Raw genomic sequence first — 19681 nt, 5'->3', positions numbered from 1 at the left:
TGATTCTGATTTGTTTTTCCGTTTTATAGAAGATACACTTCAGTAGTGCTTAGATGTACCTTCTTTTTTTTGTGTGTGTTAAGCTACATTTCTTTCCTAAGAAGAGCCATTGATGGCGATATTGTGTTTTTTTTCCACCCCCATAGAAACACTGCTGGCCACTGCTTCAGTAATTAACAGAATAACTTCAACGGATGGACCCGAAGACACACCTATCGCTCCTGTTAAATTTGTGCACTCTCCTGTTTTTTTCCCTCTATAGAAAGTATTGTTGCTTTTTGTGTCTCTGTCATTTCTTCTTAACCATCAGCTGGTCACGGCAGATAGCCACTCATGCCCAGTCTGATTCTGCAGGGGGATTCCTCCGGTTAAAGGAGAGTGGTTCCTCTTAGCTGTCACCACGTGGTTGTTAAAGATGGAGAATTGCTGCAAAGTCAATGACTTTCTTCAGTTTGTTGTGTTTGCTTAACTAACCTTTTAACAATCATTCTAAGTGGAATGATTTCGACTATATGACTGCACTTATATAGGACTTTATTATGTCTGAGGACTCCAAAGCGCTTTACACTACAATCGGTCATCCTTCCACTCATTCACACATTCACACACTGACAGCCGTAGGCTACATTGTAGCCACAGCTGCCCTGGGGCAGAATGACAGAAGTGAGGTTGCCATACAATCGGGCCACCTGGCCCTCTGACCCCCATCAGCAGGCAAGGACACAACAAGCCAGCAGCCCACGGGTTACAGGAAAAGCCCCTACTACCTGAGCCACCATTGCTCCTTTGTACAGCATTTTGAGATTACATTTGGAGTTAGTTCTGCCCAAGGTTATGTTTTATAGAATTAAACAAACAACAATACCTAAATATTGAATTCCTCCTTTACCAGAATGTAACAAATTGCAGCAAAGGATTCTTTACCACACCACAATCTTTGAAACCTTACATGTAAACCATCCCCTTTCATCGACCTCTACGCTAAACTTCATTTCTTATGGCCAATTAGTTTTTGTATTCAAAACCTGGAAGTCATGCTCAACTTCCTTAGAAAAAAAAAAACTCCCTTCGTAAACAAATCTCAGCTGATGTTTTGTCTCCTGCACAGATGCTCTGTTCCTCTGCCAACATCGCAGAAAAGTATCAAGTTCCTCCTAATGAGGCTTCCAGTATGTTTTACTAAACTTTAACTAAAGTGTGCATCACCTCAAAAGTTCAATCCAAAACCTGAAGGTTCAAGTGATAATGTAGTCTTTTTTAGCTCATCTGTGTCAGCTTTTTAAAGAAATGTTGTTGAAAGTAGACAGGTAACATTGATTGACCCTAATGCTGAAAGTCCAAAGTTTTGAACATGAGTTAGAAGTGTGGAGGCGAAGGAAAGGAGCGACCCTGGCTGCAGCTGGGAGGGACTGCTCAGCATGACTGGACTGCTTTGAGACAGGTACTCCCAAACGTTTTTTGGTGTTGATGGAGAGCAAAGTAGCCATGTGGTAAACAGAGATAAATACCACAATATAATTGTCTAATCAAACTTAAACTATCTTGATTAGTTTCTTTTAAACTAGATTTGCAAAGCTTACCAAATCCCAATCTTTACTGTAATATCAATGCATTCAGTCAAAAAGGATTACTTGTCGTGGTGTTCTGTAGAATAGGATATTTCAATTGTCGTGCATGCCAATTCTGCATGTCAATAGGATACTTTGGCTGATAGCCTTTGACAACCTTTAATGTCCATAACTTAGTGGCCAAAGTGTTAAAGTTTGCAGTGGTGGTGGGGATCTTATAATGCAGGAAAAGATAGAGAACAGTCAGCAAAATGTGGGTGTAGTCATACACTATTTACAAATAGTATCGCAATAGCATGCTTCCAAATAGCCCTTGGAGCCCTGTTTAAAAGGTTTTTCATTTGGTAAACCTTTAATCTCTTTGGGAAACATGGACACATCTAGATAATCATGGATTTTAAGTTCTCCCCAAAATATTGTCAAAATCTTGTTTTGTCTTGTGACTTCAGTATCCTGTACCATCTTCTGATCTAGGTCCATTTGTACAGCCCTATAAAAATAGTTTAGCAAAATATAGCCAAGTCTAGATATGAACTTTCTGAGAAAAGCCTTGATTTGTCTAGACATCCTGAGGCCCAGACGAATGAAGAATACAGTAGACAGTTTTCACATGTGGCAAACAAATTCCTGCAGCTCCTTTAATGTTGCCCTAGGCCTCCTGGCAGCTTCACTGACCAGCCTTATAAATTCTGGAGGGATGCCCTGTTGAACCTCATTGCCTATATGCCATACTGTTATAATTTTACTGGTTTAAAAAACAGTGTATGTCTAACATACTATTTTGTAATTATTTTGACTGGCTGAAAGCTGCTGGTTAATGGACTTTGCATCTGGAATTACAAGACAAAACATCTTCACAATTTCTTCTTTCTAAAAAATTTTTTTTTCTAAATGATCTGATTCCACATGTGAAGACTGTCGTGTTAAAGGAAACCTTTGCCTTCTTTTCCACATCACAACAATGTACAACTTTAACAAGAGTGTGTAGACTTTTTATAGAGACTGTAAAACAAACAACTTGTGGTTTTATTTAGTCTGCTGGCTGCCTGAAGACAGCAAGGCTCAAAGACTCTCAGTGACAGCAAGACCCAAACAACTGCAACACCATTCATCACATTGCAGTTATCTGGTGGATTTTAAAGGAGAAGATCAGGAGTTTTTTTTTTTACCTTTACATAAGATTCTTTGTTTCCTACATAGAAATGAGAGGAATTGATTTTCTAATAAGCATTTAGATTTTTATTTGACCTGATGAGGTTATATTCCAATTATTTGAGGCCCATGCTACCTCTAAATTATTGCACTTAAGACAAAAACAGGGTGAAAAATAATTAATGTATGTCAAGCATCAATAAACTGGATCCCCAATTCCAGCTCACTGAAGTGTTAATGGTGTGCTAAGAAATGAGTGTGACATTGGGTGCAATATGACAGGGCTGTAAATGGGGCCTTTTGGAGAGTGTTTGCTGCAGGGAAAGAGGCCCAGTGTCATCATACAGAGTGCAGTTAAAGGCTTTAGCGTGGCCATGTGAGTGAAGGTTGGAGGTTATATTTAGCAAAGGAGCCCATCACACAAGTTAACCCTTCACCAGAAAATTAGAGGTCCAACTGTCTGATCAAGTTCCGGAGACTAACAGACAAATGCTGCAACATATTATTCTGCCATGTTGATTCATTTTATTTCAACATTCATACTTTTAATTATCAGGTGTGCCATTTATGCCACAAATGGTGGATTAGAGGAAATCTGTGGACAGTATTACTATGTTTTGGATTGGGTGCACCCTGTTGACTGGAATTTTGTCATCTCTATTATGCTTCTTATTGTACAGAAACACTGGGCCCTGCCTTTTGCCAGGCCACAGCTGAAAACAATAAATTGTTTCAAGTCTAACCTGCCTGATTAAATAAAAAACAATATTAACTGTAATGAATGTTTCCAAACTCTAAAAGTGAATTGGACTTTTTTGTGCTTTTGAACTATTTTACAGGACATGTTTACATTTCAAATATTGAACTAAAATACTGTTGAATTCTTAGCAACAATCACACACTTTTAATGTGACTTATAATAGTGTTTGGAGGGCTCCAGACTATGCATTGATGGATTTATAGCTGAAAAACTTTGATCCTTTTAAATATGATTTTTATCATCACTACAATTATTGCAAAAAATACCACAAAACATAAGATTTTAAGCACATATTTCCCACAAAGTACCCTCATAAACTGTAATTAAAAGAAAGTTTTATACATGGTTGAAACCTTTTTTTGCAGTGGCCATAACAAGACTATGATTTCAGCCCCATCGAAAGGAGGCCGGCAAGCACGAACCGGTTACACCAGTTATCTCAAGAGGAATGGGCCACAATTCCAGCAAACTACTGGGAGAAGCTTGTGGAAAAATACATAAAACGTTTGACCCAATTCATACAGTTTAAAAAGGCAATTCTACCAAATATTAAGGAAATGTAATTAATTGTTAATTTGAAAACAATCGAAAAAAAAAACAAAATAGAGTTAAAACAAAGTATTGTTCTTATTCTTATGGCATTTAGTAAATACACTACCGGTGAAAAGTTCAGACACATCTTTTTATTCAATGGATTGTCTTTATTTTTATTCCTACCTCTGGGAGCTCCTTCAAGACTGGCAGAAAACCATTTCAGGTGACTACTTCGCGAAGCTCATAAACATGTTTTGAGTTATTTCACCTTTTTTTTTGGCCACATAATTCCAAATACTTTTGCTCCATAGTTTTGAAGTCCTCACTATGCATCTACAATGTACAAAGTAATACGATTTTGTTTTCATTCTAACTTTTGTGAAACATGAAATAGTTTGTTTGATTAAATGTCAGTGAAAAAAGAAATGTTCATTTTTTAAACAGTAGGTAGATAGTTAATTAGGTTATCATTGTTCTGACACAGCTCAAGTTCTCCTTTGTCTGATTTTAAAACTTTTTGAGAATCTGTGTGCAACAAAACTCAAAATTACAAGACATTTCTAAAGGACACATTTAATTTTTTATGGTATTGTCAGCGTTGAATTGGATGCTAGCTTCAGCGTGGCCCCTCCAAGAAAATGCAACAGATGGGTAAAACAAAAAAAAAACAAAATGTATCCATGCTTTTGAGGAAGTAAGCCAAGAAAGCTTAAATTCCCAAGTGAGTTTGTATTAAAATCATGTTTAAATTATTGCAAAGTAATCCCGACAGGTACATTTTGTTTAGTCATTTTACGATGAAACCTAAAGAGCCGACATATCAACCATCTATAGTCAGAGTCATGGGTACCATTCTCTGACAGAATCACTATGAAGCTCTGTATAATTTAACAGTCCATCCCTGAACCAGCAGCTCAGAGGAACTAACAACCACTCCTCAACTTGTTGACAGAAATAATCCCATAATTGAAACAATCTGGCTGAAATTGCAGTGGAGGTTCTACCTTTGAAAGGCCGATAACAGAGTCAATGGAAATCAAAAACACCTATTCGCTAAAAGTACAGTTATTGTCAGGTGGAAGGCTGAAATGTTCATAAACAGTCATTTAGCCAGGGTGGAAGTTAGAAGTGTGGAAGGACACATTCACAAATATAAACGCTTGCAGTTTGTTTTTTTCCCCTCAGAAAAAGAGTGTGTGTGTGAGTGGTTGACCTTAATTTAGTCTCTTTAATCATCTACTGCTTACTTTAAAGAGAAGCAGCTCACCGTTGGTCTTTAACACAATGAGACGGCTGAAGACTCTTTGATCGACTCAAGTTATTTCAGCTTTGCTGACTGACGTCTTTTGTGATTTTAAAAACAAGTACACTGAAATCAAGCAAATATAAAAGCATAGAAAATAGAATTATCCAAGATCTAAGCAGAGGAAAAAGTTATTTCATCGGTTTGCTCTTTGTATGGAAATTAAAAACAGGTCAGACAAACAAGTGCAAAAAGCAGCAAAATACAAACCAGAGAAAAACACACCTTTAAAGTTATGCCTCATTAAATGTGAACAACAGTTACACAAACTTCTATGAATAAGGCTAAGAGGAGCCAAAGTTAAGGGACAAGGAACAGCTTGAGCTTCTTTTCTCCGGCAGCCAAATGTTCTAGAAGGCTGCAAGAGAGACGGATGGTAGGATAACATGCGTAAAAGGAGAGATTGAAGAATAAGCCTCCAGCTATGAGACGTTTACACCAATGACTTCATCCCTGACTGCAAACTGACTGAGACTGCAGTCACGTGTGAAAATCCCACAACACCTGTTTCTATGTAATATGATATTCACCTGTGCTTAGCAGCGAGAGCCTTTTCAAAAGACATACTTCTAGATTTGCACGACCTGTAGAAAGTGAATGTCCACCTTCATTTTGTCTTTTGTAGGTTAATAAAATCTCTTAACAAAATAGTCGCTCATTTCTGTTTTAGGCCCAAACAGAACATTTATTTCCTTTAAAATAAAAGCTTTAAAAACACACACACTCCTCTCAACCCACTAAAAAAAACTCACCTGTTGATCACAGCTTCGCAGATAAAGAGACACATAAGTCCGATAAAAGCAAGGTTATGTTCTGTAAAGCCCCTTAGCTCAGAAATCTGGTTGCAGAGAACCATTTCAATCAAACTCACTGTCTGCAGAGCAAAGGCTCATGAGCTTGAACCAAAGCTGATGCAACAGAAATTGCTAATGGAGACTTTGGTTGAATGCAGTTTGGCGATCAGCAGCAAGAACTACACACACAGGACTTCTCCGTCATATTCCTGAAACCAACGTGGCACCAACAGGTGCTCGTCACTTAGGCATCATCTTGTAACTTGGGAGTTTTGGTCATTTCAGACCCAAACTCTTCAAATACAAAAAGGAGCGGTCTGCCGGGAGATTTAGACACACACCCATTGACAACAGATAAATTAATATTTCGATGTCATACTGTACTGTAAGGAAATTTGGTTATTTGACTCAATGTCCTCTAGCAGGAGATCTTTTAGATCTTTCAGAGTTCTTTTGGTTTGATCAGGCTTAGACCTGCACAATATATTGAATCGCAATTGACACTGCAGTTTCAACGTGACTTGGTTGCAACATTTGGTCCTCTGTGTACCTATATATTCTAGATCAGTCCAGAAGATGGAGTTTCACAATTTTATGCCTACAACTGATATAGATCTAGGTGAACAATATGCTACAGCTCATGAAGAGTGCTGGGCTCGTGGTGATCATGGAAAAACAAGATCACAAAGGAAAATTTTGGTAAATTGAAATCAATACACTATATTCAACAAAATATTGTAATTTTTTGTTTTCCTAAAATAGTGCCACCCAGTCAGGAGTCATTGTTAAGGTTAGGCAATTAGTCCAAACCAAGATTAGAACCTAAGTCAGTGAAAAGGTGGTGTAATATAAAATCTTTAGATTTAATCGGCAACTCGGGATTAAGAGCCTTGCCGCAGAGCACATCAGCATTTGATGGCAGGAAGCTGGAATCGAACCTACAACATTCGGATTGCAAGATGAACACTCCTCCCACCGAGCCACAATTGCCCACTTCATGTTCATAATGTGGATATTAAAAGATGCATCACCAATTCCTCATATTAACACAGACTTAAAACTATAACCACCAACCCCTGCTTTCAGTTTTACCAATGTGTTAACTAAGTTTTAACTTGAAAAGAATTACAATTTGAAACCAGCTCACAGCATCAATGTTTTTTTTTTTTTTCAAAAGAAGCAAAAACAACCTAAAGTCATCTTTAATATCTAAACCATTTTATTTCCTGTGCGGTTATTGGAAGATGATTAAATGACTACTTCAAACTTACTATGAAACTCCAGTTTTCAAAAAGAAGACACTAAGGACCATGAGTTGGAATGAAAATGTCAAGACAGAAGAGCTTCAAGTGAAAATCCCCGATGTGAAAGAAATACAACTTTAGAACATCTTCAAATATTAAAACAGGTTTAAACTCCATCATTTCCCCAAAAGGAAAATTATTTTTTCTTGACAAACATCTCTGAACAAAGTGAAAACCTCTGCCAGGCAAAAAAAAAAAAGCACATGAATAAACTTAATTATAGCCTGTGGAGCTTTACACTCAACCAAGAAGTGGAGGCCAACACTACTGAGTCAGTTCTGACCAGTTCTGACTGGAGATATACAAAGCACTCTGGATGTTTTGAAGCAAGAAATTAAAGACATAAGTCTCCTGGGCCATTGGTGTTAATGAGACTGAGGGCAGAATGTGGCTTTCACAGAACAATTGTTTTCGTGCGAAATAAATATTAGAACATGCTGCAGCAAAGCATGAGACTGAGAACTTTACTTATGAAAGCTGGAGAAAAACAGACAGAAACTGTGACCTGGGATGGCATCAGGAAGAGAAATGCAAAGAGGGGAAAGCGAAAGGAAATCACAATGCAACAATGGAGAGACGGTCCAAAGAACAAAGTTTAGAACTCCAACAGGCCTGCTGCCAGGCTAAAAATCACTAAAATACATCCAACAGACATGTATACTGTGGCACACACACCCAAGTTATACCAGTATCCAGCAGAGAGACTGAACCCTTTTCCATATGTTCTCTCATTGAGAGCCTATAAAGATTAAGTCCCACGTAACTCCATTTAGAGAATAATCTAACAGTGTCCATCTCACAGCAGTTGTCCACCTTATTGCCATTATTAAAGCCATTCCAATCTCTGCTTCTATTTGGGTCCTTTAAGAAACAGATCAAGATTGGGGTATAAAATGCAATAAACGCTCTGCCAAGGGCTGTTTCCAAGTATAGAACTGACCTCATCCTTACAGTTAACTCAGTAAGGTCATCCTTAAATGGCACAGATAGAAGGCTTTAGGGAAACTTCCTTCTTGGTGCGTGGCAGGAGTATTCAAACCACTGGGACTTTTTCAGTTTGTCACATAACAACTGCATGTGATTTAGTGTATTATATTAGGATTTTAGGGATAGATCAACTAGATAGTATAAAATATTACACTATTTTTCTCAACCACTCCATTGTACCTCATGTTTAGGTTGCTGTCCTGCTGGAAGGTGAACCTCCACCCCAGATTCAAGTCTTCTGCTGCCTCTAACATGTTTTCTTCTAAAACGGCCCCGGATTTAGCTCCAGCCATCATCCCTGACCAACTTCCATGTCCCTGCTGATGAAAAGCCTCTCTACAGCATAATGGTGCCACCACAATGTTATACAGTAGGGATGGTGGGTTAAGGGTGAATTGCAGAGTTGGTTGCCACACATAGCAAGTTGCTATAGGCTGAAAATGTCATTATCTGACAAGAGCACCTACTCAAGGTGCTCTTGTCAGATAAGAAACTTGCCACTCTTCAACAAAAGGCCAGATATGAATCACTAATAAATGTCTTGTCAACAGATTCTCCCACCTGAGCTATGGATCTTTTCAGCTCCTCCATAGATACTATGTACCTCTTGACTGCTTCTCTGGGTAATGCTCTCCTTGCCAGGGTTGTTATTTTACGTTGACAACCATGTCTTGATAGGTTTGAGGTTGGGCCATACTCATTCCATATTTGGACAACAGATTCAACTGTGCTCAGTGAGGTGTTCAAAGCCAGGGATTTTGTTTCATAATCTAACCCTGCTTTAAACCTCCTTTCAACGTTATCCCTGAACTATCAGCTGTGTCCTTCAGTCTTCATGATGCCGTTTGTTCACTAATGTCTCTGAGGACTTCAGAGAAGTAACTCCTTTTATCCTGAGATGAAATTTTACGCAGGTGGTTGCACTTGGTTTTGTTTATGTGTCAGAACAAGGGGGAATGCATTCAAATGCATGTCACACTTCTCCGATTCTTTTTGACTTCACAATTACGCACTACTCTGAGTTACTCCGCCGTCATATAAAACCAAAAAATATATATTTAAGGGTGTGGTTGCCATGAGAAAAGTGTAAGGGGTGTGAACTAAAAGAAATCCCTCTCAGAAGCAAGGGTTAGGAAGTTTGGCTGAAAGGGATGATTCTTAAAAACATACATTAGACAAAAAAAATCTGCATTTTATCTGAAAAGAGCAACGTTTTTAGAAAATATATTGGTCGCACACCTTGTGAGATAAAGATTACATTTGTACAGCAAATTGGTTGACATACCTTTTCAAAGACCTGCAGTCTAACCAGTACCTTAAACCTTCATAGCTTTACCGTTCCCCAATTAAGCTCATTGAAATTTAACTATTAGAACATCATTAATAAAGCAAAGGGTTAGGAGTCATTGACTGTCCTAAGAGCAAATCACAGCATACAGAGCTAAGATGTCTTGCCTGTGCTCCTTGTTTTTCAGAGGAGAACAGAGACGAGACATCTGGTCCCAGATTAGACCTGTGTGTTTAAGACAGGCTTAAGACTCCGGTGGCCTGGAACACCGAGGGGTTCCAGACTCAACCAATTAAGGCAGCTAAACTTTAAACTCTGTGCTTACTTTACTTACTGCGTGAACCCATGAACTGCCAGCACTGCATGCATCACAAATGAACATGTATCGTCAAGCAGACAGAGCACAGCACTTTGAAGAAGAGATAAAAACTTTTTCTCTTATCGTTTTATAGATTCTGAACCTTTTTTAAAGGGCTTCAGTTATCATTGAGTTTTTATGCTTCATTAATCACAACTAAACAGTTTTGACTAACTACACTATGTATTTGTGCCTATTGCCTGAATATGTAAAACAGCAGTCAGGCAGCAGGGGAAGTCTGGACACATTTAAGTTATAGTTGGGAGAGAACAGAGGAGTAAAAAAACACTGCAGTAAATGGGATTGGACTGTAGATTTATAAGAGTGGATATCCATCATCTGAATGTTGTCCCAGAGCAGGACTTCAGAGCAGACTGTACTGTCTCCTCTGACTTAGAATAAGTCTGTCTTCAGTTGGGATAACTGCTTAAGGTTGCGTGCCAAATCCAGCAATAAGCTTTGATGCCTCAGAGTTCCTGTACAAAGTTCAAGGAAAAGTTTGGAATTAGTATTTTGCATTTTCCTGGATAAGCATTAAAAGGAAAAATGTTTATGTTTCTAGTTTCCTGTCAATTTGTCTAGATATTTTACCCATCCATCTATTTGTTAGTCCACCCAGTTGTTTGTCTATCCGCCCATTAGTCGTTTCGACTATCCATCTGATTGTAAATCCATCCATCCCTAAATCTGCCAATCAATCCAACCATCTGCTTATTCATTCATCCATCCATCTGTGCAGCAGGGTCTGTATTTAAAATATGACGCCGAGAGATGGTCTGCAGTAGATTCAGTGAACTTTTGCATTTATACATGAAAAATAGCCAAAACTGAACTGAAAACCTTGCGGTCCCGAGTTTGGGAATGCCTTGGTCATATGGGAACCATAAGGCCCGGAGGAATCCCTGATACAGACCTGGTGGACCACAGTCTGGAGAGCTGCTCTGTTTTAAGTAACTGACACAAGTAAGCATGATTTTAAAATGCTGATCCCACAGAGTCAAACTGGTACACCAACACACACAACACATTTTGTGGTAACTCACTCAGTCTTAATCTGAGCCCAAGCCAGCTCCTTGGAGGCGATTTGTGCAGAACCGAATTCATGCTCCACTTGTTCGGTACCATCAATCCTTGCAGAATCCTCCTTCTCGGGTCTTTGTCGGCGTTCCGAAGCTGCACACAGATCAGATCTACTGTTTGTTCGGCAGTCTCATTGTTGGGGCCATTTTCATTTCGCTTCTGCTCCCATAAAGACGGATCGGTGGCGCTCAGGTTGGTAGTACAGTTCAGACCAGATCAGATCGGGCCGACTCGGTTTGGAGCACAATGCCGCATGCAGCTCAGATCGCGGAGAGCGCCGCAAAGAAAAGCATCGTTCCGCACAAACCAGCGCAAAGTTACCTGAACTAACCAGCGCTGGAAGTTGGGGCTGCAGGCTGGGCTCAGCGGTTAATAACCTGTTGCAGAGAAGCAGAGAGATCTCCTCAACCTTGGCAGAGGGGGGGGGGGAAACAATAAACCCCCTGCTAATGAAGCTCGGTCTGTACGGGAATGATGGGATTAAGAGGGCAAAAATCTTCACCAAAGGGCCTTTAAAGCCGCAGCTCCGAGGAAGCAACTTCACCGCACACAGCTGAGGCTGAACCCGTATTTTGTTCAGTGGAATGGACTCCGATCGACCATCTTCTCTGCTCCATTCATTCAGACTGACTGGTTTCTCTAAAAGACTCGCTCTCCTTTGTCGCTCTAGCGGCCAACTCTTGCTGCTGCTGCCGCACTGAGAGAGGAGCTTCATTCAGCTTTTACATTTTAATTCCCACTGAACATCCAGCCATGTTACATCCCGTGCTTATGTTCTCTGTGGGAAATACTTTATTTCATAATCACATATAAAAGGGGCAAAATGTGGTAAACACTGCTGAACTTCAGGTTCTCTCTTAGACACGTTTAAAATGAACTAAAGCCCGTTTGGGCCTTATCAGGATGGATAATTGGAGCAGTTTAACGACCCACAGATTAGGAGGAGTTGATGTAGATGTTCTGTTGTTGGCTGGAAGTCCTGGTTGAATCCAAGGACCTCCAGTGGAAACTAGTGACAAATGAGGGTCCCCCTGTGATAAAGCTTGAACTTTGGAATATTCATTTGAACACCTAAGCCTGTTGCATAAAAATCTTTATCCCAGGACATGTTGGGATTTCTGGGAATAAGAAAACAGACAGTGAGCTAATTGAGCAGAACTCGTCATGTGTCCAATCCCAGCCTCAGATCTCAACCCTGTGTTTACATTGTATGTCTGCAAGTAATGGGCAACATGAGTGTCAAAACCAAACGGCATGAAATGCATCCCATTGCAAGACTGTGCTTTCAAATTTAGACGTGATCAACATTTAATTTCTCGTATTTTTGAATTGTATTAAATTGAATAGTCTGTACAAGGGTTGGTCTGATCATTCTAAGTTTACACATTTTATTTATTACTAGGTCAAGAGTGACCATCTTGTTAATTTTGTTTACAAGATGATTTTGTATGAATCTTTCTCTGAAGCATATTTTACTTTGGTACCAACACATACATTCCTGGGTTCTTTATCATGTGTTCATTTAAAAATTAGTATTTAACTTGTCTGTAATTTTTTATATTAACTTCTTTATCTAGCTATATTGTGTTTTGAAATTTGTAATTATCTTTTTTTAGCGCAACGTATTTCCATGATATGGCAATTGTTGCTAATATGACATTAAACTTTAACTAACTTAACTAATCTTATGAGCTCTGCCTTGGCTGGAGGACACAAAAGCAGATAAAGTATGAAATATTCAGACTCAGCTGCTGTACCAATGTCTTTGAAACAATGAAGATCACCCGCTTCAGACATTGTTACTAAAATATGATTAGTTTTACAACATATAATTAATTACATTGTGGATTGCAGACTGTGGTTCATTTTCTTTGGGTTCCTGGACCATGTGGGATCACAGAATATGAAACAGCTTACTGACGTGCTACATCAGAACGGATTAAAACATAAAAAAGACATTTGGAAAAAAGTATTTATCACAGTAAAATTATGGACAATATAGAACAAGAAGAGCAACAATAGTGGAGAAAAGAAAGTACAGGTCATAACCTTAACAGAATATACCCAAAAGTGCATGAGAAACACTACAGGTCCTTCTCAAAATATTAGCATATTGTGATAAAGTTCATTATTTTCCATAATGTCATGATGAAAATTTTACATTCATATATTTTAGATTCATTGCACACTAACTGAAATATTTCAGATCTTTTATTGTCTTAATACGGATGATTTTGGCATACAGCTCATGAAAACCCAAAATTCCTATCTCACAAAATTAGCATATTTCATCCGACCAATAAAAGAAAAGTGTTTTTAATACAAAAAACGTCAACCTTCAAATAATCATGTACAGTTATGCACTCAATACTTGGTCGGGAATCCTTTGGCAGAAATGACTGCTTCAATGCGGCGTGGCATGGAGGCAATCAGCCTGTGGCACTGCTGAGGTCTTATGGAGGCCCAGGATGCTTCGATAGCGGCCTTTAGCTCATCCAGAGTGTTGGGTCTTGAGTCTCTCAACGTTCTCTTCACAATATCCCACAGATTCTCTATGGGGTTCAGGTCAGGAGAGTTGGCAGGCCAATTGAGCACAGTGATACCATGGTCAGTAAACCATTTACCAGTGGTTTTGGCACTGTGAGCAGGTGCCAGGTCGTGCTGAAAAATGAAATCTTCATCTCCATAAAGCTTTTCAGCAGATGGAAGCATGAAGTGCTCCAAAATCTCCTGATAGCTAGCTGCATTGACCCTGCCCTTGATAAAACACAGTGGACCAACACCATGCAGCTGACACGGCACCCCAGACCATCACTGACTGTGGGTACTTGACACTGGATTTCTGGCATTTTGGCATTTCCTTCTCCCCAGTCTTCCTCCAGACTCTGGCACCTTGATTTCCGAATGACATGCAGAATTTGCTTTCATCCGAAAAAAGTACTTTGTACCACTGAGCAACAGTCCAGTGCTGCTTCTCTGTAGCCCAGGTCTGGGGAATGCGGCACCTGTAGCCCATTTCCTGCACACGCCTGTGCACGGTAGCTCTGGATGTTTCTACTCCAGACTCAGTCCACTGCTTCCGCAGGTCCCCCAAGGTCTGGAATTGGCCCTTCTCCACAATCTTCCTCAGGGTCCGGTCACCTCTTCTCATTGTGCAGTGTTTTCTGCCACACTTTTTCCTTCCCACAGACTTCCCACTGAGGTGCCTTGATACAGCACTCTGGGAACAGCCTATTTGTTCAGAAATTTCTTTCTGTGTCTTACCCTCTTGCTTGAGGGTGTCAATAGTGGCCTTCTGGACAGCAGTCAGGTCGGCAGTCTTACCCATGATTGGGGCTTTGAGTGATGAACCAGGCTGGGAGTTTTAAAGGCCTCAGGAATCTTTTGCAGGTGTTTAGAGTTAACTCGTTGATTCAGATGATTAGGTTCATAGCTCGTTTAGAGACCTTTTTAATGATATGCTAATTTTGTGAGATAGGAATTTTGGGTTTTCATGAGCTGTATGCCAAAATCATCCGTATTAAGACAATAAAAGACCTGAAATATTTCAGTTAGTGTGCAATGAATCTAAAATATATGAATGTTAAATTTTCATCATGACATTATGGAAAATAATGAACTTTATCACAATATGCTAATATTTTGAGAAGGACCTGTACATTGGAAAACAAAGCAATGGCGGAATGACAAGATTAAAATTTGAGCATTGTGGCTAATTATTGAAAAACAGACTACAGGACTTCGGGACTTTTATCTAGAGATCGTCCATAAGTCTCTCTTTTTTAGAACCATATTTTTTCTGTTAAATCCGTGCTTGGCTAGACTAAAAAGTTAAATGTTGCTGTTATCTGACCAGAGCACCTTCTCAAGACTTTTTTTCAACATTATCATTCTTCTTGCCAACCTTCGACAGGCCAAATCTGATTCATTAATAAATATCTTGTCAACAAGTTCTCCCACCTGAGGTGTGGCTCTCTTCAGCTCCTCCAAAGTTACCAGGCCCCTCTTGGCTGCTTCTCTGGTTAATGCTCTCCTAGCTGGTGTTGCTATTTTGGCTGGATAGCCATGCCCATGCTACCACATTTCATATTTGGACATTGGATTGAGAAATGCTCAGTGAGGTGTTCAGTGCCTGGGATGTTGGTTTATACTATACATAGTTACAAAGTGGCTTTAGGACAATAAAGGCAATGATTTGGAGTGGCCATCACAAGATCTTAGTCCCAGAGCAAAGGAGTAAAAAAGGTCTGTGCGAGCAAATCGACCTACAGTGCCTTGTGAAAGTATTCGGCCCCCTTAAACTTTTCAACCTCTTGCCACATTTCAAGCTTCAAACATAAAGATATAAAATTAAAATTTTTTGTAAAGAATCAACAACAAGTGGGACACAATCGTGAAGTGGAATGACATTTATTGGATGTGTCAAACTTTTTTAACAAATAAAAAACTGAAAAGCGGGGCATGCAATATTATTTGGTCCCTTTACTTTCAGTGCAGCAAACTCACTCCAGAGGTTCAGTGAGGATCTCTGAATGATCCAATGTTGTCCCAAATGACTGATGATGATAAATAGAATCCACCTTTGTGTAATCAAGTCTCCGTATAAATGCACCTGCTCTGTGATAGTCTCAGGGTTCTGTTCAAAGCACAGAGAACATCATGAAGACCAAGGAACACACCAGGCAGATCTGAGATACTGTTGTGGAGACGTTTAAAGCCAGATTTGGATACAAAAAATTTCCCAAGCTTTAAACATCCCAAGGAACACTGTGCAAGCAATCATATTGAAATGGAAGGAGTATCAGACCACTGCAAATCTACCAAGACCCAGCCATCCCTCTAAACTTTCATCTCGAACAAGGAGAAGACTGATCAGAGATGCAGCCAAGAGGCCCATGATCACTCTGGATGAACTGCAGAGATCTACAGCTGAGGTGGGAGAGTCTGTCCATACGACAACAATCAGTCGTACACTGCACAAATCTGGCCTTTATGGAAGAGTGACAAGAAGAAAGCCATTTCTCAAAGATATCCATAAAAAGTCTTGTTTAAAGTTTGCCACAAGCCACCTGGGAGACACCAAACATGTGGAAGAAGGTGCTCTGGTCAGATGAAACCAAAATCACACTGTTTGGCCACAATGCAAAACAATATGTTTGGTGTAAAAGCAACACAGCCCTGAACACACCATCCCCACTGTCAAACATGGTGGTGGCAGCATCATGGTTTGGGCCTGCTTTTCGTCAGCAGGGACAGGAAAGATGGTTAAAATTGATGGGAAGATGGATGGGGCCAAATACAGGACCATTCTGGAAGAAAACCTGTTGGGAGTCTGCAAGAAACCTGAGACTGGGACGGAGATTTATCTTCCAACAAATCTACAATGGAATGGTTCACAAATAAACGTATCCAGGTGTTGGAATGGCCAAGTCAAATCCAGACCTGAATCCAATCGAGAATCTGTGGAAAGAGCTGAAGACTGCTGTTCACGAACGCTCTCCATCCAACCTCTCTGAGCTCCAGCTGTTTTGCAAGGAAGAATGGGCAAGAATTTCCGTCTCTTTATGTGCAAAACTGATAGAGACATACACCAAGCGACTTGCAGCTGTAATTGCAGCAAAGGGTGGCGCTACAAAGTATTAACGCAAGGGGGCCGAATAATATTGCACGCCCCACTTTTCAGTTTTTTATTTGTTAAATAAGTTTGACACATCCAATAAATGTTATTCCACTTCACAATTGTGTCCCACTTGTTGTTGATTCTTCACAAAAAATTTTAATTTTATATCTTTATGTTTGAAGCCTGAAATGTGGCAAGAGGTTGAAAAGTTCAAGGGGGCCGAGTACTTTCGCAAGGCACTGTACCAGCAGTTACACCAGTTTTGCCACGAGGACTATGTATTTGAGGTAAAGCTAAGAATTTGGAGCTGGTCCTCCACTTTCATTACGCCACACTCCTTTTGAATGCACCAGTACCACCATCAGTAAAATAGCCTAACGAAAGATGCATTGACCATGATGCTTGACAGCTGGTTCTTAAGTCTTGTAATTAAATAATTGTCCCATCTGATCATAAATTTTCTCTAGGTGGCTTTTAACATCCAAATAATTTCCTTTCATCTGAAGATGATTAAAACTTGAACACAATAGGTTGGTCCAATGGAGCAAGTATAGCAAAAGAAAAATCTACACTTATTTTGGAATTTCTTTAAAAAAAAGCTAACTGATTCCAGATTGATCACAACCTTTTTTGTATGTTACATAAACATTCCTACCTGGAAAAATAAAGTGTCAAATGCATCATTAAAAGGTCAATTTAATGTGTGCTCCATGATGACTGAATGTAAACCTCTGATAGAACTGTATCAGTATGATGATGTTGTTTTCTTGTTGATGTTTAAACCTGGGCTGCACAGTGGCGCAGTTGGTAGCACTGTTGTCTTGCAGCAAGAAGGTCCTTGGTTCAACTCCTGGCTGGGGGTCTTTCTGCATGGAGTTTGCATGTTCTCTCTGTGCATGTGTGGGTTCTCACTGGGTACTCTGGCTTTCTCTCACAGTCCAAAGACATGCCTGTTTGATTAATTGTTTTTTTCTAAATTGCCCTTAGGTGTTTGAATGAGTGTGTGCGTGGTTGTTTGTGTGTTGCCCTGCAATGGACTGGCGACCTGTCCAGGGTGTACCCTGCCTCCTGCCCATAGACTGCTGGAGATAGGCACCAGCTTCCCCGTGACCCACTATGGAAGAAGCAGTACAAAATGACTGTCTTACTGATGTTTAAACCTTTGAGTATATCAAAACATCTGCAATTGTGTCACATTGACAAATTTTAATCCCTGACATAATAACTAGGATTTAAAGATCATCCTAATTTTGAATATGAAAAACTCAAAACAATGATCAAGCTTTGCTTGGAAACTGAATACATGAATATTTGTTATAACTATTTGTTTGTTTTTTAATGGCACTTCTGCCCCTGGCTTTCAATCTGGGTTGCATGAGGTCTTGGGTGAAAAATATGGGCCTAACAAAGGCTCCTCCAAAATATATTTGTGCTCTTTCATCCTCAATAAAGGAGCATTGAACAGTAAACAAAGAGAAGCGAGGGGGGCAGATGGGGCTGTTCAAACAGACCACTTACATTAGCAATTCTGTGCTATATGAGTGGCTGCTTCATCTGAAAGGAGGGTTATTTTCTGAGATGACAAAAATAAAAGTCTCAACTGGCCTCTAAAACAACCATAAAGCACTATTCTGCATTAATATTTCAGAGTGGTGTCTTGACTGCGTTTCTTGTTGCGTTTCTGCCCTTTAGGCCTTGTGTCAGTTAGCATGTGCTGCAGTTTAAAAGCAAAAAACTTAAAACCTAATTATCTGCTGCCCCCTTTAGGAACAAACGAGAATAATTAGATTTTTCTTGTTTTATGTTTAATTTAAATCCTACACATTTTATGTTAAAATTCAATGATTTTCCAGACTCAAATATAGGGCTAATGAAAGAAAAGAAACTTTAAAATATATTCTGATAACAGTGTGACAATTTAAAAAAGATAGTAGCATAAAAGAAAGTAAACACATTTAATAATGGCCATCATTCCATCCACTCATTCATTGCCTATATAATACAATGCTTGTTATGCCTATCTCCAGCAGTCATTGGGCAAGAGGCCAGATACACCCTGGACAGGTCACCAGTCCATCACAGGGACAACACAGAGACACACAGGACAAACAACCATGCACACACCTCAGGACAATTTAGAGTTACCAATTAACCTCACACATGTTTCTGGACTCTGGGAGGATGGAGTACCCAGAGAGAACCCACACATGCACAGGGAGAACATCCATACTCAATGCAGATAGACCCAAGGAGTAAAATACGGACATCTTTGTAAACAGGTTATTCAGAAGCAGATCAACTCATGCTTACATGTTTTTGTTAGTAGGTAAAAGTCCAGTTGCTGACTGAAGAAATGATCACCTACAATTATTTTTTGCAAAATGTGACAGATGTAAGCTGAGGATTGCCAGTTAGAAAAGGTACTAATACAATAATAACCTAAAAGATATTTACACACACTGAATAAAGAAATCTGTTTCCTCACTTACATGAAATAAGACAATCATTCCTGTTTTAGTTAGAAATAATTTTGGTTATCCTATTTGCTAAATAATTTGACCTTTTTTTTTACTTTATTCAAATTCAGAACACCAAGATTATACTTGTAAACAATAAGGTAAGCCCATATGATGATGTTCTGGCTTTGTGAGCTTCTGATTATTTAGACGTTATTTCACAATCTCTGAATTAAATATAGACATGCCTGCGTGTGTTCTAAGGCAACACCTTCATCAGCTTCTTGTGGGACATTTCCAGATGGTATCATGTTCATTTGTTAAAACAATGTCTATAATAAAAATCAATGTCATTGTACTGTATTCCATAGATGAACGTCTTTTGGTGCAAAACGTGCTCAACAACCACAGAACAAAAGCAAAACATCTTGTGGAGATGCTGGCTGGAAGTGGTGGAAGAGTGTCATTAAACACAGT

The 19681-nt window shown here is 39.4% G+C and overlaps 1 protein-coding gene across 1 annotated transcript in view; it reads right to left on the bottom strand.

Annotated features, from left to right (window-relative positions):
• Window positions 1-12419, bottom strand: part of plekhg5b (pleckstrin homology domain containing, family G (with RhoGef domain) member 5b) — a 98989-nt gene extending 86570 nt beyond the window's left edge. Inside the window, exon 1 of the mRNA XM_047372504.1 lies at window positions 11092-12419. Within this exon, the coding sequence (XP_047228460.1) occupies window positions 11092-11173 (82 nt within the window). The 5' untranslated portion in view covers window positions 11174-12419. The remainder of the gene's footprint in view (window positions 1-11091) is intronic.
• Window positions 12420-19681: the final 7262 nt, after the last annotated feature.

The sequence above is a fragment of the Girardinichthys multiradiatus genome, chromosome 1 (assembly GCF_021462225.1).
Source record: "Girardinichthys multiradiatus isolate DD_20200921_A chromosome 1, DD_fGirMul_XY1, whole genome shotgun sequence".
Taxonomy (NCBI): domain Eukaryota; kingdom Metazoa; phylum Chordata; class Actinopteri; order Cyprinodontiformes; family Goodeidae; genus Girardinichthys; species Girardinichthys multiradiatus.
Note: the sequence above shows the minus strand (reverse complement) of the source record. Positions and strands in the feature narration are given on the sequence as shown.